This window comes from Sceloporus occidentalis, unplaced genomic scaffold (genome assembly GCF_023333645.1).
Source record: "Sceloporus occidentalis isolate IW3139 unplaced genomic scaffold, rSceOcc1.0.p SCAF_39, whole genome shotgun sequence".
Lineage (NCBI taxonomy): Eukaryota > Metazoa > Chordata > Lepidosauria > Squamata > Phrynosomatidae > Sceloporus > Sceloporus occidentalis.
The window spans coordinates 9,015,056-9,037,339 of NW_028317019.1; the positions used below are offsets into that span (position 1 = coordinate 9,015,056).

The window sequence follows — 22,284 nt, forward strand, 5'->3', positions numbered from 1 at the left end:
AACTCAGCTTATTCCACACATGGTTGTAAATCCTATGGGATCAATAGGTCTTCTTGCGCTAAAACTAACAGTATGATTCAGGCCCTTATCATGGTAATGAAAATCATTTGATGGTTCAGACTAAATAATAGTGAATCAAATATGATTGGGTGGGTTATACTTATAAGATGTAGTGATTGTTTGCAGAGGGATTTTGCAGCACCCTTGAGACCAACTGTGTGAAAGATATTGCAGCATTGAACCTGGTCTGTGCCCCTTCCTCTGGCAACAGCCCTCTGACCCTCTCCTCTCACCCCCTCAGAGCTCAGCTGCAGTGGTAAGTGGGACGGAAATGGGTCTTCCCAGCCACAACACATTGCTATGGGCTACATTCCTCTAGCCATGCAAGCAACTTCACAAGACCATTCCTGGGAGGAACAAGAAGGGATAGGAAATGTCCGAGACCCAGATAGCCCCCTGTCCTTTTGGACTCTCACTCTGTGGGGCTCTTGCTACTGAGATGGCCTCAGGGAAGGCAGAGCACCTGACTTCTAACCTCAATGTGTCAGGTGATGGTGGGGCTGGGGTGTCTTTTCCAGGCATTCCTCACCCTCCTCAAGGGCTGCCCCACCTTCGACCAGAGCCAGTAATGCAGCCACCATGGTTCTCCAGCTCTGGCAGAGTTTGTCCTTCAGCCCTCCCTGTTAGCTCACCATTTCCTCCAAAGGAGGCCATACTTGAAGGCCACAGACCCGGTCAGTCCCTTGGAGGGGAGAGAGAGCTGGGGGGCTCTGGAAGAAAATGGAGTGGGGTGAACCCAGGAGGAAATGGATGGGAAACAGGATGATGTGAAAAGACCTTCCTATTGACACCCAGAGAATGTCAGAAACTCAGAGCTTTGCTTCCCAGATTTATCCTACACAAACACACACACAATTGACATATCCAGCGGGAGCCATGTTGGCCATATAGGAGTAGCATCCCAAATCCACAAAACTAGGATATCGGATATGTTATATGGATGTGAATATACCACATTTTAGGCTTCACGGGAGAATGATAAAGAGAAGGCCAATGGATGGGACCTGTACTATTGGAGGTTGCTACCTCCAACAAAGGTTTTAAAATATCTTTTAAATTGGGACAGCATTGGCATGTTTTACCTTATCAACACCTACAAGTTTTCCTGTGTAAAAGCATGGAGCCTGCCTGAGAAATTCAGTTTTCTCTTCCAAACAGAGGGGCTTGTAGCCTCACAAAGGATTCGAGACAAACTGGATTTCAAAGGCAGTAGCTTTTTGCTTGCTAACATTATTTAAAGTTTGTTTCCTGGGATAAATTCTGAAGTAATGAAATAATATTTGGGATGCACCATGTGCTTTCCTTCCCTTTTATTAGTCACTCTCTGGATCAGGGCTATTTTCTATTGCAGGTGACTTTTGCGGATGTGGCGATATATTTCACCGAGGATGAATGGAAACTCTTGACAAAGAAGCAGAGACTTCTGTACAGCGATGTTATGATGGCGAATTATGAGAATGTGGCCTCTGTGGGTAAGGAACGTGACTCCACTGCCCTTCCTGTGAAGACTGAGGGTCCTTTCATACTACATTGTTATGGTGTTATGTTTCTACTTTAGAATTATGGAATCATAGAGTTGGAATAGGCAACAAGGGCCATCCAGTTAAACCCCTGGCCATGCAGGAATACACATTCAAAGCACCCCCAACAGATAGTCATCCAGCCTTTGTTTAAAGATCTCCAAAGAAGGAACGCTTTAGAAATAAATCTTAATAATAATAACAATGGCTCAGTACAGATTAGAAGAAAGGGGTGGCCACAGGCTGTCCCTTTCTCCTCCGGATCATTGCCGCAGCAACCTCATGGCTGCAAGAACGATCTGCAGCCAAAAGGAGCTCAGAAATGGAACTCCTTCCTGTGATGCCACCAAGGCGCCATTTGCACCTTGGAGCATCACGGTGATATGTCTTATGCGCCGTGCTGTTTGGACGCGTCACACAAGACACGTCATGGATGCATGCGCCGTATGGATGGCGCTGCGTCAAGATTGTGCTGCCCATAAGTATTAGGCTTTGGGAGTGTGCAGTTACTGCATGCTCCCAAACCCTAAAATCACCGCCGGCATGCCACAAAGTGCCCATTTCTACCAGGCCAATAATAACAATAATGATACTCCACCACATTCAGAGGAAGTATATTGCACTCTCGAACAGCCCTTACTGTCAGCAAGTTCCTCCTAATCTTTAGGTGGCATCTCTTTCCCTGTGGCTTGCATCCACTGTTCCTCTCCTTTTCTCTGGAATAGGAGAAAGCAAGCTTGATCCATCAAGGTGACATCTCTTCAAATATTTGAACAGGGCTATTATATCCACTCTTAACCTTCTCTTCTCCTGGATAAATATAGCCAGCTCCTAAGCCACTTCTCATAGGGCTTGATGGTTTTCAGTTCCTTCACCTTTTTGGTTGCCCTCCTTTGGATACTCTCCAGATTCTCAACATCCTTTTTGAATTGTGGTGCCAAGAACTAGACACAGGGTTATTTCAAGTGAGGCCTGACCAAAGCAGAATAGAGTGGCACTATTACTTCTCTTGATCTAGACACTATACTTTTATTGATAAAGCCTAGGATCATATTGACCTTTTTAGCTGCCTCATGTTCAACTTCTGGTCTACTATGAGTCCTAAGCTACTTTCACACGTAGATTAATTGTCATAACAATATCCTGTGTAATCTTGGAATTTGTAGTTTGGTGAGGCACTATTGCTCTCCACTTTCTAAGGATTCTAAATATCCCATTCTAAACTGCCAATTCTAGGATTCTGTGGGAAGGAACTATGGAGATAAATGCTTTTCACCCCCAAATGCTCCTCAGCACATCCCTCAGTAGGGCGGTTTACAGACTGCCCCTTTGGGGTGGCCTGTACCTGCCCCTTTCATCAACAGATCGGGGCCTCAGCTGCCACAGCGGCAGCCCTGAGGCCCCAATCCACCGCTTTTCCACGCCGTGGCCTGGAAAAAGTGTCCTTGGGGCTTCAAGCCCCAAAGACACCCCAACAGCAGCGTGGAAAGGAGAAAGGGGCCACTCTGCACCTTTCTCTTTTGTATCGCTGGCGCAGCTCTCTAAAGGCTGCACCAGCGACACAAATGAACGAAGGAGCTCCAAAATGGAGTTCCTTCCTGCACCATGGAAAGGGCGCCACAAGCGCCCTTTCATGACACCAGGACGTCATGTCCATGCCGCTCCGTTTGAATGCGGCGCAGTCGTGACATCCTAATGGGCATCACCATCTGCATGTAGAATGGGCGCCACCATTTTGTACGTACTGTGTGCGTACTAGGGTTGGGGGCGTCTGAAAAAGATGCCCCCGGGCAACCCTAGTACGTACACAGTACGTACTAGGGTGCCCTTCTGGAAAGGTCCTAAGTTTCCTGGCTTTTTTGGCCCTTCTTCCAGGCTTTTCAGGCTCAGGAGAGTCTTCTTGGGGAAAAGGCCTCCCTTGGCCCTACAATGGCTCAGAGAGAGCCCAATAGTGGCAAAATGGCCTCTGGTTCCCCAAAGGGATGCTGTGGGATACTGAGGAGAAAATAGTATTTCATTTCACCCCCAGACAATACAATGTTAGGTTGCTCCTGAGATCCCCTGTGGGCCAGTGTGACCCCCCCCCATCCCCAACATTAGGCCATCCCTGTCTTATAGATGCCTTAAGGCTGGCACTTGACCCTCACCAAAATTGGAGACCAGGTCCCAGCCCCCTTGCTCTTGCTTTCCCAATGACTTCTTTGTATATTGATTATCCTGCCTTTCTCAACAAATGGGACTCAGAATGTCCCTTTTGTGCATCACATGCTGTGGATGTGTGTCTGTGATAGAGAGATGGAGAGAATGGGAAAAACAGAAAGGCAGGAAAGAGATGCTGAAGGTGAAAGCTGAAGCAGTGCGGATAGGCAAGAGGGAAGGTTGGAGAGTGGAGGGAGAAAGGGAAGGGGATCAGGTCTCTGGGAGCCAGGAAAGAAAAGCAGGAGCAAAGCCAGGATTGCCTAGCTCTGTGTTGTTGTTGTTGTTGTTGTTGTTGTTGTTGTTATTAACCTTTATTTATAAAGCGCTGTAAATTTACACAGCGCTGTACATACAATCTTTTTAATTGGACGGTTCCCTGCCCTCTGTCTTACAATCTAAAAAGACATGACACAGAAGGAGAAGGGAGTGGTGGTGGCTAAGGGGCCTGTCTACTAAGATAATACATATAAAATACATAGCAATACCGGAAATGATTCAATAAAACAGACAAGAAAAGAACATCAAATAGCAAGTGACAATTATGCAATGCCTGGGAACGCTTCTCTGAACAGGATGGTCTTCAGCTCCGTTTTGAAGCTGGTTAATGAAGTGATGGCTCTTGCTCGCGGGGGAAGAAGGTTCCAGGAGTGAGGGGCAGCGAGTGACAAGGGGCGAATCCTAGATGGGGCAGAGGAAATCCTGGGCTGGGACAGCAGACCTTGACTACCAGAACGGAGGGCCCTAGTGGGAAGGTGAGGGGAAATAAGGTGAGGTATGTGGACAGGAAAGGACCTCTGGGAAGGGTCAAGAGAGGGGCCTTGGGGATTGGGAGGCAGCCACCAACCTGACAGGTTTTAAGAACTGAACTGGTGAGAACCGGTTCAGTCCCTGGTTTTCAGACATATTAAGGGCTTCCATTTAGCAATTATGAACAATGTCTATGAGGAAAGGAAAGGCAACACAAAAATTCCTTTTTCTCTAATGTTTCTTTTTCCTACCTGAGCTTGCTTAGGGTCTTTCACCTGAAATGCTGGAGTTTGGGGAAGACACCTGCAAGTGCTATGCTTTTAGGGGAATTAGATACTTAGCTCAAAGGGGAGATATAGTTTGATTGAGGCAACAGTGACCTCAGGATCCAGCAAAGCTATAGCAGGTCTGCAATCACACAGAACTCCAAAGGCATTTGAAAGGCAAAATGAACACACATGCACAGAGAGAATTAGGTAACAAAGGTGGGAGTGGTGAATAAATGTAAGCCTTTGCTAATGGTAATATGTTGCCTGGATGGATCTCAATCCCAGTTGCTGAGAATACGGAATGGGGAGAGAAGTCAGTAGCTCCCATGGCAAGTGGGGTTGGAGAGTGTATTGAGGTGCTTAGCCATGTAAACCGACAGAGGACCCTATCGCATAGGATAAAAAAAGACAGCTTAACTTTTCTGAATTGAATTCTGATTCGGGCTGCATCCGGGTCCTATCATATGTGAATCTCCGCTGAATCCACCAGCCAAATCCATCCTGGATTCAGCCCGAATCCCCACAGCACTTCAGCGGCCATTTTTTTAGTGTTGGAAGCTTCCACTTAAAAAAGCAGGGGGATGGCTGAGCATGCCTCGGACCCAGGCTACATCTGGGATGGATTTGGCCAATAGATTCAGCAGTGATTTACATAAGATTGGACCCGGACATAGCCCAAATTAAAATTCTCTTTGGGAAAGGTAACCTGGCTTTCTTACCCCATTCAATAGGGAGCAGAGTGTCTGCCTGCAACTGGACTGAGGCTGAAGAACAGCCACTAGGAGCAGATATTTATGCTGTAATTGTTGCTTAGTGGCAGAAACTGAGGGTACGAAAAGGTTTAAATTGCTTTAGAATGTTTCCTGGGTGAGGAAAGAATGGTCTGAAACCAAATTTAATGCAATGAGGGCTTGGTTTAAGCTCTCCCCATTTACTATGACTTCCTTCACTCTGTCCATCACTTCTTCTCTTAAATTAATGAGGAGAATTAAATTAAATTAAATTAAAATTATATTCTGGCCTCAAAAAGAAGATCCCTCCCTCTGCCCCAACTGTCATCATCAGACCTGGGAGGGAGTGAAAAAGACAGGCCCAATTTCCATCAGGCCTAACTGTGAATTTTACTGTAACTCACGTCGCTCTGTTTTATTTTACTGTATTGTATTTATTTTTGTATTTTATTTTATTCTCTTTATTTTTATTGTTGTAACTCACCCGGATTCCTTGTGATTGGGCAGGCTATAAATAAATCATCAGCATCATTATTATTATTGGTGCAAGTACCTCAGACAAAAGGGATTAGCACACTGATTCTCAGAGCCTTTTTCTGACTATTTCCTTCCAGTCCCACTCCTTAGCCATAATCCCTTCAACCTCTACAGACATAAATGGATCATGCAGCTAAATCCATTCATTTTCTCAAGGCAGGTTCTCCTACAATCTCTTCTTTGCTACCTCCTATGAGGAGGGATCCATACCTGCAAAAATGCTAAATTCAGGGCACCCACTCCAACTTTATTAATTTTATATCGAATAGGGAAGGGTTAACAGGTGGCTAAATCTGGGGGTAACACATTCCTCTCTTAATTTGGAGAGTCAGTCTTGTCTGTCATTCTTCTTTTTTTTTTTCAGAAGAACATGTCAGTCTTGAGAGAGTCCATACATGTGAGAGGCCACATAAATGCCAGCACTGTGGGAAATGTTTTTCTTCAAAGTCAGACCTTGTGAGACATCAGAGAGTCCACACAGGAGAGAAGCCATACAAATGCCAGCGTTGTGGGAAAGGTTTTTCTCAGACATCAAGCCTCCTGATTCATCTGAGAATCCACACAGGAGAGAAGCCACACAAATGCCAGCATTGTGGGAAAGGTTTTCCTTTAAAGTCAAACCTAGTGACACATCTGAGACTCCACACAGGAGTGAAGCCATTCAAATGCCAGCATTGTGGGAAAGGTTTCTCTCAGAAGTCAAACCTCCTGATACATCAGAGAATCCACACAGGAGAGAAGCCATTCAAATGCCAGCATTGTGGGAAATATTTCTCTCAGAAGTCAAGCCTAGTGACACATCAGAGAGTCCACACCGGAGAGAAGCCATACAAATGCCAGCATTGTGGGAAAGGTTTCTCTCAGAAGTCAGACCTAGTGACACATCAGAGAATCCACACAGGAGAGAAGCCATACAAATGCCAGCATTGTGGGAAATGTTTCTCTCAGAAGTCAAACCTAGTGATACATCAGAGAGTCCATGCAGGAGAGAAGCCATACAAATGCCAGCATTGTGGGAAATGTTTCTCTTCGAAGTCATACATAATGATACATCAGAGAGTCCATGCAGGAGAGAAAGCACATAAATGCCAGCAGTGAACTAACACAGTTTTTGTTAAGAAGTATTACAAGAAAAATATTTTCAATGCATTGGTGATAAGAGAAAGCCCTTGTGATTTTGTTTTTAAGGGTTGTCTGTTCATAAAGTTATTGATTTTTGTATGTTGTTGTGTTGTTGTTGTTGTTTTTATTTTTTTTATAGAATTCTAGAATAAGAAAGGACCACAGGACCCATGCAGTCCAACCCCCGACACACAGGATGACAAAGCATGGATTTATAGGATTCTGGCTTTGTAAGGCAGCACAAGTGCCATCGAGTCCAAGCCCCTGCCATACAGGAAGACATAGCATGGTGGGTAGGTGTGTTATGTGTGAATGTGACAGAATTAGAAGATGAAGTATGAGATGAAGGATCTGGCACAGAGAAGCAAGAAAACCTCAAACTGAATGTGCAAAAGATAAAGACACCGTAATGCAAGGACATGAAACCGAATGTACTAAAAGAAGAATGGACTGTGTATAACACAACTTGATGTAAAGAGCACCAGAAGAAGAATGGAATGGGAACAAGACGTCACTCATCAGGAAAAATGATGCACATATAAAAAGCATAAAGGAATCTTCAAAACCATGGTGATAATGTGCCAAAATCAGCTGGAACTGGCACCCATCGCTCTTTCAGAAAACTGATCGACCTCTGGGAAGGTTTGTGTGCATGAGCATTGTATGAATGTGTGCATGATTTGAGGCCTCTTGACATTAAATATATTAGAATGAATGTCCCTAATGTTAGAATAAATGTTACATACAAAGTGTTTGAACCCAGATCTGGTCTCTTATGTGTCTGATTAAAAGTTTTATAGTCTGTATTTACTCACCACTCTAGATGTAAAGAAGAACACCTAGATTGGTGACAGGTGTGTGATCTCTCATTTCACCTTCTGGAGCTTCTGCACTGATCCCTGAAAGCGGAAAGAGAACTAACCAAGCAGTGGGGACACACTTCCTTTGTTAACCCATTACGATTCCACTATAAGAGAAATGCTTTGGAGTTCTTATCCACTGCCAGCCGTAAGGTTTGGGTTAAAATATGGGGGGTTGGTCATCTCCTGCAGCCTCTGGTTCCGTTGGAGGCAGGGCCTCTTCTCCAGCATCACCTGGAACAACGGACCAGAACAATGGACAACAACAGATGGATGTGGCATGTGTGTTTGTGCATAGACATCTGTACACATGTGTATATATATGTGTGTGTGTGTGTGGAGGCATCTCTATAAGTGCACTCAGACTTATACTTTTAAGAGCCTACACACACAGACATGGAATGTTTAAAGTCTATAGATGTTGCATACGATACCCATAGATACATCTATACATACCCATAGATACCTGTGTACGCACATGTATTTATATATATATATATATATATATATAGAGAGAGAGAGAGAGAGAGAGAGAGATGCAAACACATGTACACATATATGTTGGATCATATATATATGATTTATATATACTCTTCTACTTGCATACAATTTAAACATAAGGAAATGCATAGAGAAATATGTAAGTACATATGAATGCGCATGTATACACCCCCCAGGTTCTGGTCAACATCAGCATGTATATATAATTACAATTGTATATATGTTTACTTCCGGTCATAACAGCATAACTGCCCTGCAATTGCTGTAATTGGAATTTATACTTTGCGATGTTTTTATGATGTGTATTTTACACATGATTGGCTCCTGAGGACACTCTGAGGGCTGCCATTGGCTGGAATCGCACTCCTTCCCACCATCCCTGGCCCTGATTGGCTGGAATCGCACTCCTTCCCACCATCCCTGGCCCTGATTGGCTGGAATCCCAGTCCCTCCCACCATCCCTGGCCCTGATTGGCTTGAATCCCAGTCCCTCCCACCATCCCTGGCCCTGATTAGCTGGAATCTCAGTCCATCCATCGATCCCTGGCCCTGATTGGCTTGAATCCCAGTCCCTCCCACAATCCTTGGCCCTGATTGGCTGGATTCCCTGTGCCTCCCACAGTCTCTGGCTCTGATTGGCTGGAATCCCAGTCCTTCCCACCATCCCTGGCCCTGATTGGCTAGAATCCCAGTCCCACCCACAATCCTTGGCCCTGATTGGCTGGAATCCCAGTCCTGCCCATCATCCCTGGCCCTGATTGGCTTGAATCCCAGTCCCTCCCACCATCCCTGGCCCTGATTAGCTGGAATCTCAGTCCATCCATCGATCCCTGGCCCTGATTGGCAAGAATCCCAGTCCCGCCCACAATCCTTGGCCCTGATTGGCTGGATTCCCTGTCCCTCCCACAGTCTCTGGCTCTGATTGGCTGAATTCCTGTCCATCCCACCATCCCTGGCCCTGATTGTCTAGAATCTCAGCCCCTGCCTCCTTGTTTTCTGGCAGCCATTTTGTGCTGCTTGTGACTGTGGAGAAAATTGTTCCAGAACCTTCTCTGAGGCCTCAGTTGAACAGAGGCATCTCTTTCTCTCCTGAGGCTCCAGAGTCAGAAGGAGGCCAGGCTCCTTGGGCCAAAAGGAAGGAAGTGTGTCCCTTTGTGTCTTTTGTGTCTCTTTTCTGAGAGGGTTTTGTTATTACACAGCTCTGCTCCTTCTGGGGAACATGGGTTCCAAAAGGGATCAGAAATGGGAAAGATAGTTTTAATGCAAGCCTTATTCTTCTTCTTCACAAACATTGGGCTTTGGCTTCTAAGAGGAGGCTAGTCCCCCCAAAAAGCCAAAAGTGGCTCCTTTGGGAGGTTTTAAAGTCTCCCCAGTTTCCTTATTAAGAGATTTTCAGGAAGGAAGGAGGCAGACCAGAATAACTCAGATTACCAAGAAGGAAACAAACAACAACAAGAAGAATAAGGATTAGACAGAAAAACAAACTGCTTATATTTTAAAAAAGCAAAACCATTTTTAACAGGATAATAATTAGACTTTTACATCCGACTCAGGCTTTATCTGCAATATAGAAATAATCCAGTTCTAAAGTGTGTTAACTCTCCTGTTTCCATCCTATGGAATCCTGGGATTTGTAGTTTGTTGTGGCATCAGAGCTCTCTGGCAGAGAAGGCTAAGTGTCCAAAGGTAAAATCCCAGGATTCCATAGGAATGAGCGGTTAAAGAGGTGTCAGAGTGCCTTATTTCTATAGTGCGGATGAAGCCTTCTTGGGAAAGGGGCTGATGCTGGGGAAAAGAGGAGGAATGCAGAAGGAAAGGAGGACAGACGGACGGAGGGCCACCTGCAGCTGGACTGGCCTCCCTGAGCGGTCAAGACCTGAGCTGGGTTGTGGACGATGGGCACTCTTGATATTAATATTAATATCTTTCACTATTGATTGTAATTAAGGAGGGGATGAGGTTCCTCCTTTCAATAGCATCAGGAAAATGTTTAGGTGATGTTAAGGTTTGGAAGTCCTGTTTGGGGACTTTTTGTGTTCTCACAGCCATCGGGTGCCATCAGGAAAACCTTTCTGTGTTGTTTAGGGTCACAGATCCTGTTTGGAGTCCCTTCCGACTTTGGGGCCCTTTCATCCTCCATTTTGGGTTCCCTGAAGGCCTCAAACTGCCAGGTGCTGAGGCAGAGGCAGCCATTTTGTGTTCTGGAAGAAACTTTGTGCTGCTTGTGACTGTGATGGTCCACCAGTCCTTGCCTCCCCCTTTGGGAAAGGAGACCCCCTCAGCCCCCTGGACTCACTCCTGCCACTCATTCCTAGAATGGCTGGGACTCAGAGGAGTTTCCTAGGCATTGTCACCTTCTGCCCTCCATGGCCATTGGCACTGACCTTTTCCCATTGCCTTCCCTCCCTCAGCCCTTGGACCTCCTCCTCCTTCGCACTCAGAGCAACCCTTCTCTGCGGCTGAGGAGACGGCCTCTGACCTGGGAAGCTCCGGCCATAAAAGACTGCAGGAGATTCTTTTCTGGGGCTGCAGGAATCAGGGTCTTTGTACTGAAGGTAGGACTTTATTCCTGGAGCTGGAAGAGGACCTTTGTTTAAATGCTTCAGTCAAGGATTGTATGGAAGGGTTGCAGCTGAGAGAGTGAGACCTTGCTTTGGAGGAATAAAGCCCCAAATTCAGTCTGTGGCAGCATTGTCTTCCCAGAAGTTTGAAGTGAGATTTCCAGACCCCAGACACACAATGCACCAGTGAGTCCTTTGTGTGGGGACTGTGTGTACGTGTTGTTTACTAGGGCTTTGTGAGGTATTTGTTTCACTGGGTTTATATAATGAATTTACATAGGTCTTCACTTCCCTAAAATGAGCATAATCCAGGATGCAATCTTTACTCATAAACCTATACATTTATAGATTTGTGTTGTATAAGTGCAACATATTCAGCAGTGTGCTTCTTTTTTAAAAATATACAAGGAAAAGTGAAGAAATTGTGATTTTGACAATAGATCTGTTCAGAAACAATGCACACAAATGTACATGCCTCAATTTCTATGTGGCTTTAGCAAGCAGAGGGAGGAGGTACATACCTCACACTCCTGCTATGACTGACACACACAAACACACAAATTTTGTAATTGTCAATTTGTAAACTGCTTTGATCTTTTTGGAAAGGCGGTATATAAATAAATGTATGATTATTATACAGTGCTACCTCGGGTTACGAAATTAATTCGTTCCGCGGCGCCGTTCGTAACCCGATAAATTTCGCAACCCGAAAAGGCGCTGGAAAGCCGCTAGCCGCCCGCTAGCCGCGCTTTCAGATTTGAATTTTGCGCCGAAAAAAATTTCATAACCCGAAAAAATCTTCGTAACCCGGAACAGTTTTTTCCTATCTAACTTTTTCGTACCCCGGAAATTTCGTAACGCGAGCAATTCGTATCCCGGGGTACCACTGTATTATGATATTACAAACACAGCAGTTAAGCTCAGAGATTTGTCTCATTTGTAAAAATGAAATGATTATTTTCACCAGTGTCTAAATGGGGAAGGGGGCCTAATGAGGGGAAGCCATTGATCAGATCATTGAAGAAATACAGGTCTTATTCAGCCCAGGGGCTGTAATTTCTCCACCTGGGATACAAATCATAGAATCATAGAGGGCGACTAAAATGGTGAAGGGTCTGGAAACCATGCCTTATGAGGAATGACTTAGAGAGGTGGAGATGTTCAGCCTAGAGAAGAGAAGGTTAAGAGGTGATATGATAGATCTGTTTAAATTTTTGAAGGGATGTCATATTGAGGAGGGAGCAAGCTTGTTTTCTGCTGCTCCAGAGACTAGAACCCGGAACAATGGATGCAAGCTCCAGGAAAAGAGATTCCACCTCAACATTAGGAGAAACTTCCTGACAGTAAGGGCTGTTCGACAGTGGAACAGACTCCTTCCTCGGAGTGCAGTCGAGTCTCTTTCCTTGGTCTTCAAGCAGAGGCTGGATGGCCATTTGTCGGGGATGCTTTGATTGAGAGTTCCTGCATGGCACAATGGGGTTAGACTGGATGGCCCTTGGGGTCTCTTCCGACTCTACGATTCTATGATTCTATGAATCTATGTGGCTAGAACAGGACATTCCCAAGCCAACATGGCCAGGCAATAGTGTGGAAAATAGGCAATCTCTACATGGGCAAAGACACTCTCTGAATTGTGACTTCTCTGCATGCAGAAGGCTGCCATGGGAATTGGAAAGGAGGGCTGGATCCCATGGAAGGGGGGCAACCAGAGAAGAGAGAGCTCCTTTCCTGCCCTGCCTGACCGGGGGCCTCTCTGGGGGATGGACGACAACTAGTTTGGCCACTGGGAGAATGAGGGGCCACCAGGCCAGACATGCCTGACCCAGCAGAACCTTCTATGCTCCAGTGTTGCTCCAGGTGGAATAGGCTACAACTGGCCATTCACTGACCCAGGTATTACCATAGAGTTGTGGAAGCCATCCCGCATGACCATTCCATGCCTGGTGGGTGTGTTGGGTGCAAGGTATTGGAGATGCATCCAGCTGTGTTTCTATAGCCAGAAGCAAAACGAAGACATTTTCCTGTGAGGGCCACTGGGGACCTCTGCAGGTTTCAGCAGGTGATGCCCTCATTTCACATCTAGCTATGGGGACATAACCAGGGCCTTTTCCAATTTCCCATCCCCTGATCCCCAGCTAATCTAACAAGGTATGGAGTAACTGTTGTGTAGGGGAGCTGCTGTGAGTCTATGCTGGGTCCAAGGGGTTTTGTTTGGTGCAGAGGGAGGAAGTGATGCCCACCTGTCAATTGGGCCAAAGGAGGCATATGTCACCTGCGTATATCACCAGCAGGATGCCGATCTTTGTGACTTTGAGTGCTATAGGGTTTCTTTCCAAACCAAGCCTAACCCTGGTCTCTTTTCTCAGAACTTCATCTTGGCCCCCTTGTACCCTGCTTTGCAGTATCTTTTGCTGGAAGTGACCAAAGTGCAGGCCCACCAGGAACCCCCTGCCTACCTGATGGCTGACACAGAGGCCAAGCGGAGGGAGTTGAGCTCCAAGAAGAAGAGGCTGCCGAGGTGCAACAACTCTTTGGTAAATTGCCATCCTGACTATTAGTTTCATCTGGGTCACTGCTGGGCTGGCTCATGAAAGCAAGCGGAGAACAACTGTCCCAGTTTGGCAGAGGGAGTCCTGCTTAATCCTCTGTCACCTCATTTTTTCAGGGGCTTTGAAAATGACCAATTTCTCTCTCCTGCTCCCACTTCCCTCTTCTCTTCAGTTCACTTCAGTTACTGCAAAATGTGTTCCAAGTTCAAAAGACGTGTGCAGCCCATCAACTCAAAAGAGGGAGAGGGGAGGAGAGAAAGGGGCAGGGTCTTACCCTTGCTAGGAGTCGGAAGCAAAAGCAATCTACTGTGCCCTTCCTCGCTTGTGCGATCTTCGTCATTAACAACATTGGCCATCTTGAACCCCTTCTGGTGTTGCTTGTCCACATATGTCTTGCTTTCCCCATCTGTGAAATGCTGAGGGATATGGAAGAATTTCTCTGAACCTAAATTGGGGATGGGCCCAGTGGCCCTCAAGCCCAGAGTACTCCCCAGAACTGTTTTTGAAATTAGGAGAGATAGGCTAAATTCACTATAATTCCTTGGTGACTAAATGTACTTTACATGTTGGGGTAATCAGTATCCCAATCAATCAATAATATCTCAGAAATGGTCTAAATTATATTGTTTATTATATTGTTTATTATATTGTATATTATATTGAAAGGATTCAAGACAAACTGGATCTCAAAGACTGTAGCTTTTTGCTTTCTTGCAGAATTTAAAGTTTATTTCCTGGACTGAATTCTGAAGTGTTGAAATAATATTTGCGATGCACCATGTGCTTTCCTCCCCTTTTGCTTAGTTACTCTCTGGATAAGGCTATTTTCTATTGCAGGTGACCTTTGCGGATTTAGCAGTATATTTCACCGAGGAGGAATGGAAACTGTTGACAAAGAAGCAGAAACTTACGTAAAGTTCTGTAATGATGGAGAATTATGAGAATGTGGCCTTTGTGGGTAAGGAACCTGAATCCATTGCCCTTCCTGTGAAGACTGAGGGCCCTTTCTTCATTCACTGTCAGAGCACTTTGTTTCCACTTTAAAATTATAGAATCAAATCAACTTTCTGACAGTAAGGGCTGTTTGATAGTGGAACACAATCCTTCCTCGGAGTGTAGAGGACTCTCCCTTCTTGGAGGTATTTAAACAGAGACTGGATCACCATCTTTCGGGGATGCTTTGATTGAGAGTTCCTGAATGGCAAGGGGTTGGACTGAATGACCCTTGTGGCCTCTTCCAACTCTACGATTCTATGATTCTATGATCAGTTATGGGTAATATCTATGAAGGGAAGAAAGGGGGACACAAAACCTGCTTTTTCTCTAATGTTTCTTTTCCATCCTGAGCTTGCTTAGCTCCATGGTTGATTCCAGAGGCCCTTTGTTACCCAAAATGCTGGAGTCTGGGGAGGACACCCGCAAGCGCTATGCTTTTAGGGGGATTTGGTACATAGCTCAATAGATCGAGATAGTTTTACTGGGGCAACAGTGACCTCTGGATCCCGCCCAGCTCTAGCAGGTCCTGAATCAAACAGTACGTCAGAGGCATTTGAAATAGGTTTTTGTGTTTTATTTAGGGGATACACAAAGAAGTATTAAAGCTCTATGTTCTTTCTATTATAATAAGGGAGGCCAATACATTCCAGCAGCTCTCCAAGTCTTTGTTATTAATATCTTAGCACAACTATTATATGGTTCTGAGATTTGTACTTTCAGTAGCTTTACAACCTTCGAGGCAGTTCAAGCAAAAATTTTAAGAACAATTTTACGTGCCCCAAATTGTGTTTCGAATCCCATTCTCCGTCTAGAAACAGGGATGCTATCTGTTGAGGCGCGTGTATGGATATGCAAATTAAATATATGGCTCAAAATGTTTTTTGTTCCGATCGGTTTAGTGCCATTAATTCTAACAGACTCCTTTTTGTCTCCCTGGAAGGAGACGCTGACCTTGAAACTCTTATCTCTTGGACTCTCACTATCTGAAATAACTCTACTAGGCTATGATAAAGCAAAATCTGTGGTTTCTCAACGCATCGAGGATATTGATTTCCAGACTCATATAAGCCAACTAACTTTACATCCTGTTAGGGAATCCAGTAGACCTGGCAAATATGCGAAATATTTTGAGAATTTGAATGTCCCGAAATTCAGAAGAGCTTTCATGTCAGCAAGGTTTAACATCTTACCATCAGCAGTCCTGGAGGGCAGATTTAAAAAGATCCCTTACGAACACAGATACTGTCCTTGTGGCTCTGAGGAAATCGAAAATATTAATCATGTTCTCTTTGGCTGTTCTTTGTATACAGAAATACGTGCTTTATATATAACACCAATTGTGTTGCAGTTTCCAGGCAGACAAGAGCAATTTTATACCAATTTTCTACTTGCAGATCAGAAGGAAGTTATAACGCAAGCAGTTGCACAATTCTTTGCAGCTGCCATTGCAAATCGTAAACAGTTGGTTAAACAGATGTAATATAATATAATCTCAAAATCTGTATAGATGGCTTGATTTAACGGTAAGATTTGTAAAGGAGGAGGTATGGCCGTATTTTACCATACCATCAAACTAACCTAGTTGGGGACTAAAGTCTAATGAAGTTACCCCAATCAGTTGCATCTGATTAATGGCACTTTGTAGTTTAGCTCTTGCTTGGACAGGGGATATGACTGTGGTTTTGAACTAATATGTCTTGAATGTGGTACTCTTTTACACAATATAATAGAGCTGTTTGTGAGGTGATGGCAGCCTACTCGTTGTCTGTTTACCTGATCGTGCAGCCCTATCCTTACTTTTTATCCTTACTTTTTAGCCTTACTTTTTATAAACTATCATTTGGTTATACTCTCCAATCTGCCTGTACGTGAACCTATGTTGTGTTTTAAATTGGAATTTTGTAATTGTGCTGGCCAAATGGCTGTAATAAAGTTATATTATTTATTTAGGGGGAAAGCAAAATACACAGACACACATACTATATATATATAAGTGTTCATGCGCACACACAAGATCTAGGTAGCAAAGGTGGGAGTAGTGAATAGATGTAAGGCTTTGTTAAAGGTATTTATTACCTATCCAGAGCTTTATTCCAATTGTTGGAATGGGGAGAGGTCAGTAGTTCCTGCGACAATTGGGGTTGGTGAGTGCATTGAGGTGCTTAGCCAAGAAAACAGTGTCTGTCTCTAACTGGAGTGACACTGAAGCACAGCAAGTTGGGCCTGATATTTATACTGAAATTGGTGCTTAGGGCAGAAACTGAGGGTTCGGAAAGGTTTATAGCTCTTTAGAATATTTCCTGTGAGGGGAAAGCATGGCATGAACACGAATTGAATGCAGTGTGTGTTTGATGCAAATACCTCAGACAAAGACCACACTGCCTCTCAGGTCCTTGTTGGCTCTGAATTTCAATTGCGTTCACAATCCAATGTACACTACAATCTGAGGGTGACGCTCCCAGATGCAGCTCAACAATAACATGGCAGAGTATGGAAGCAAATATCTAGATATAGGTATTGGCAATACACAGACCACTGTCCACACTTAAAAATAAGTCACTGACACAGTAGATTTCATTCAAGTCCTTGGAGGTTCTTTATCTTGAGTTACAAAATAATACAAGTGAATAAATGAATGATTTATTATGGCACATGGCCAGCTTAAAAAAAAAAGAAGTAAAAATAAGTATTACAAAGCATCACAATAAGTAAACTGCATCCTAGCAATAAGGGTAAAATCAGTTCATAAAATGAAATCCTAAACCTTGCAAGTAAAAATTGTCCCAAATAACTTTGAGAAATATAGACTTAAAACAGTAGACTGACTCTATGTCATAATTATTTCAAGATAGAATTATAGAATAATAAAGTTGAAAGAGACCGCAAGAGTCTAACCCCCTGCCATGCAGGAAATCCGAATCAAAGCATGCCCAGCAGATGGCCATCCAGCCTCTGCTTGAAGACCTCCAAGGAGGGAGACTCCCCTACACTCCAGGGGAGTTTGTTCCACTGTCGAACAGCCCTTACTCTCAGGAAGTTCTTCCTAATGGTGAGTTGGAATCTCTTTTCCTGGAACTTGCATCCATTGTTCCGGGTCCCTGTCTCTGGAGCAGCAGAAAACAAGCTTGCTCCCTCCTCAACATGACATCCCTTCAAATAATTAAACAGGGCTATCATTTCACTACTTAACCTTCTCTTCTCTAGGCTAAACATCCCCAGCTCCCTAAGTCATTCCTCGTAGGGCATGGCTTCCAGAACCTTCACCATTTTAGTCGCTGTCCTTTGGACATGCTCTAGTTTCTCCACATCCTTTTTAAACTGTGGTGCCCAGAACTGGACACAATAGTCCAGGTCGGTCCTGACCAAAGCAGAATAGAGTGTCACTATTACTTCCCTTGATCTAGACACTATACTTTTATTGATGCAGCCTAAAATTGCATTGGCCTTTTTAGCTGCTGCGTCACACTGTTGACTCATTTTCAACTTGTGGTCTATTTGGATTCCTAGATCTCTTTCACTCATAATTTCATTCAGCCAGGTGTCTCCCATCCTATATCTGTGCATTTCATTTTTCTGCCCTAAGTGCAATACCTTACATTTCTCCATGTTGAATTTCATTTTATTAGCTTTGGCCCAGCTTTCTAGTCTATTCAGGTCATCTTGAATTTTCATCTTCTCCTCTGAAGTATTAGCTACTCCTCCTAATTTGGTGTCATCTGCAAATTTGATAAGTATGCTCCCAATTTTGTCATCCAAGTCCTTGATAAAGATGTTGAATAGCGCTGGGCCCTGGACAGAACCCCACTGGACACCCCACTAGTCACTTCTCTCCAGGATGAAAAGGAGCCATTGTTGAGCACCCTTTTGGTTCGGCCGGTCAACCAATTACAAATCCATGTAACAGTTGCCTTGTCTAGCCCACATTTTACAAGCTTGTTTGCAAGAATGTCATGGGAAACCTTGTCAAAGGTCTTACTGAAATCTAGATATACTATATCCACAGCATTCCCTTCATCTACCAAGCTGGTAATTTTATCAAAAAAAGAGATCAGGTTTGTCTGGCATGACTTCTTTCTCTGAAACCTGTGTTGACTTTTTGTGGTTATGGCATTGCTTTCTAGATGTTCACAGACTCTCTGTTTAATGATCTGCTCTAGAATCTTTCCTGGTATTGATGTCAGACTAACTGGACGGTATTTCATGGTTGTTTCTGCATCAGTTTCAAAAAATTTCTGTGACAAATAATCACAGCTGCACAATATCTGGCAACTTCAACAGTTACCTGCTCCTAATAATGCAAATATTTGCAAGCTCTCCTCTCCAACTTCCATCAACTTCACCATCTCTTGTTCACACACCAATCCAATCCACACCGATTCGCATGTGAGCTGTATACTGTATTGGCTGTGAGTCATCTCCTGGAACCAAACAACATGAAGTGACCTCTGCAGTTGGTTTGCATCATGCCTTGGGCTCCGACTCTGTACTTTATGGCAGTCTCACAGGATATGATGCCACCTGTCAATCAAAGTATTTTTGCACATTTTTAATGGAACATTTTTTCACCAGTCCTTTGACTATCTGCTTCCACTGATTCCCTCAAGGCAGTCCCCATCCAGTCTCTTCTTTGCTAGCTGCTATAAGTAAGGATACAATCGTTCCATGGATTTAGGGTATCTGCAACAGGATCATGCTCGGGTCACTCACACCAACTTTATTAATTTACTGTCAAATAGGGAAGGGTAAATGGGGGCTAAATCTGGGGGTAACACCCTCCTCTCTTAACTCTGATTTTCATTTATCTGTCATTGTCCTTCTTTACAGAAAAACTTGTGAGTCAAGAGAGAGTCCACACAGCAGAGAAGCCATTCAAATGCCAGCATTGTGGGAAAAGTTTTTCTACGAAGTCACACTTAGTGACACATCTGAGAGTCCACACAGGAGAGAAGCCATTCAAATGTCAGCATTGTAGGAAAGGTTTTTATTTGAAGTCAATCCTAGTGACACATCAGAGAGTCCACACAGGAGAGAAGCCATACAAATGCCAGCATTGTGGGAAATGTTATTCTCAGAGGTCAAACCTAGTGAGACACAAGAGCATCCACACAGGAGAGAAGCCATACAAATGCCAGCATTGTGAGAAATGTTTTTCTTGGAAGTCTGACCTAGTGAAACATCAAAGAGTCCACACAGGAGAGAAGCCATACAAATGCCAGCATTGTGGGAAATGTTTTTCTTCGAAGTCAGACCTAGTGACACATCAGAGAGGCCACACAGGAGAGAAGCCATACAAATGCCAGCATTGTGGGAAATGTTATTCTCAGAGGTCAAACCTAGTGAGACACAAGAGCATCCACACAGGAGAGAAGCCATACAAATGCCAGCATTGTGGGAAAGGTTTTTCTTGGAAGTCACATCTTTTGGAACATCACAGGATCCACACAGGAGAGAAGCCATACAAATGCCAGCATTGTGGGAAATGTTTTTCTTGGAAGTCAAATCTAGTAACACATCAGAGAGGCCACACAGGAGAGAAGCCATACAAATGCCAGCATTGTGGGAAATGTTTTTCTTGGAAGTCATACCTAGTGAGACATCAGAGCGTCCACACAGGAGAGAAGCCATACAAATGCCAGCATTGTGGGAAATATTTTTCTAGGAAGTCACACCTAGTAACACACAAGAGAATCCACACAGGAGAGAAGGCATACAAATGCCAGTATTGTGGGAAATGTTTTTCTGGGAATTCAGACCTAGTGAGACATCAGAGAGTCCACACTGGAGAGAAGCCACACAAATGCCAGCATTGTGAGAAATGTTTTTCTCGGAAGTCAAACCTAGTGAGGCACAAGAGAATCCACACAGGAGAGAAGCAACACAAATCCCAGTAGTGAATTAACATTATTTTTCTCAATAATGAATACAAAAAATATATTTTCAACCCAGTGGTGCTAAGAAAAGGCCCCTGTGATTTTGTTTGTAAGCTTTGTGTGTCGATATGTCTGTTTGTGTTCTAAAGTTGTATTTTGTTATTTTAAGGTTTTAATTGCTAATAGTATAGATAATTACTTTGGGATGTAAATTTGGCTGGAGATTGTGGGTCATGGTATAGGTTAGTTAGTTCGGGGGCTGGGATTTGTTATAGATGTGTAGAATAGTTATGGGAATGATAAACTTTTGCAATGTGTGGGATGTTGGCTGAAGAAAGTTGGGGGCAGGTATTGACATAAAGGGCTAGTTTGTGGGAATGGCAATGGTGGCCTTATTATCTGTGGGGCAGAGACTGTGGGAATTGGAGGTGGGGGCTACGTTTTGAAGAGGGTGGTGTTTTAGGTTTTGACGTTTTAATGTATTGTTTGGATTGGAGTGGGCAGTTCTGGCTTAAACACTGGATTTCTATGTGTTCTCAATAAAGTTCTTTGCTGTTTCAACACACTGGACTCTTTGATGCAAAGAAGTTCTGAATCTGCCCAAAACTGACCCTTTCTTCTCTCCTCAGTCCTCAGCTCCATTCCCAGCCATAAGAACAGCAGAGGCAAACACACACAGTCACACACACACATACAGGATACACAGAGAGAGCCTTCCTTTCCTGCCTTTCCCTCCTGAGTCCAGCTCTGCACCTTGGGCTCCATTGTGGTTTCCTCAAAGGAAGGTAGGAAGGGGAGGCCGCTGAACCCCCAGAGCATACCTTCCTTTCCCGCAAAGGCTCCCAGCGGAATAAGCAGCAGCAGCATCTAGGCCCTGGCAATCCCTGCGCATGCTGAGAAGTGGCATCGAGGGGGATGTTGCGGTCTGCCAGGACTAAAAGCCTAGGCGAATCCAGCAGCAGCTCAAAGACCAGTTGTGTCAGATCCGCTAGGGAGTCTGTTAAAGAACATGGCGGACAGTAAACCCACAGAATCCCCAGACTTTCCCTAGTCTTTAAGCTGAGGTACGTACATTTGATGTGGTCCATCATACGGATAGGTATCCTGGGCAAAGCAAGATTGTCTTTATGGACCAAAGGCACTCCCCTTACCTGCTCACTGAGGGAGAACCCAGCTGGTAAGGCCTGATCCCAGGTGGCTGAGCTATCATCATCCAGCCAGGTCTCCGTGAAACAAGCCAGGTCAGCCTCTTGGTCCAGTAGGATATCATGGACTATGTGTGTTTTATTTTTGACTTACCTGGCATTACACAAGAGCAGGGAAAGGTTCTGTGGTTGGTTTGGTATGCTCTCCAGCCCTTTTGGGATAGCAGGGTGAATGGAACGGGAGAGAGATATCCTAATTGCAGCCCATCTTGCAACACAAAAGGCAGTACTTTGGAAAAGGAATAGCTTTTATTGAAGAAGAAGATACATGTAATAGAAGTCACTTTTTTGTCAGGAATTAAAGAAGATATAAACATATCCCTTTTACAACCATATGAATCCACCCCATTCCATTTACCAATCAAGCTAATTAATTGGATATCCCTTTCCCGCACAGTGTTCTCCCGCCCTTTTCTGCGCAGGGTCCTCCCATCCGGGATTCTGGCTGCTTTCCTAAAAGCAATTAAGCTCTCATGTGCCTTTTCTCAACCACTGAACCTGTGGCCTTGGACCACAGAACTCAGCCACACAACAGTTTAATTAATATTATGGCTTAA

At 44.3% G+C, this 22,284-nt stretch overlaps 1 protein-coding gene across 1 annotated transcript; it reads left to right on the plus strand.

Moving 5' to 3' along the window:
* Nucleotides 1-499: 499 nt before the first annotated feature.
* On the plus strand, nucleotides 500-20,543 carry LOC149290538 (uncharacterized). The gene is made up of 2 exons (XM_089489369.1): nucleotides 500-548; nucleotides 19,477-20,543. Exons 1-2 carry the CDS (start codon nucleotides 500-502, stop codon nucleotides 20,541-20,543), a joined length of 1,116 nt encoding a protein of 371 aa, XP_089345495.1.
* Nucleotides 20,544-22,284: the final 1,741 nt, after the last annotated feature.

Coding starts and splice junctions, on each gene's coding strand:
- LOC149290538 (XM_089489369.1), top strand. CDS start 500: ATGGCCTCAGGGAAGGCAGAGCACCTGACTTCTAACCTCAATGTGTCA. Junction 549..19,476: donor TTCTAACCTCAATGTGTCAG/GTGATGGTGGGG, acceptor CCTTCTTTACAG/AAAAACTTGTGAGTCAAGAG.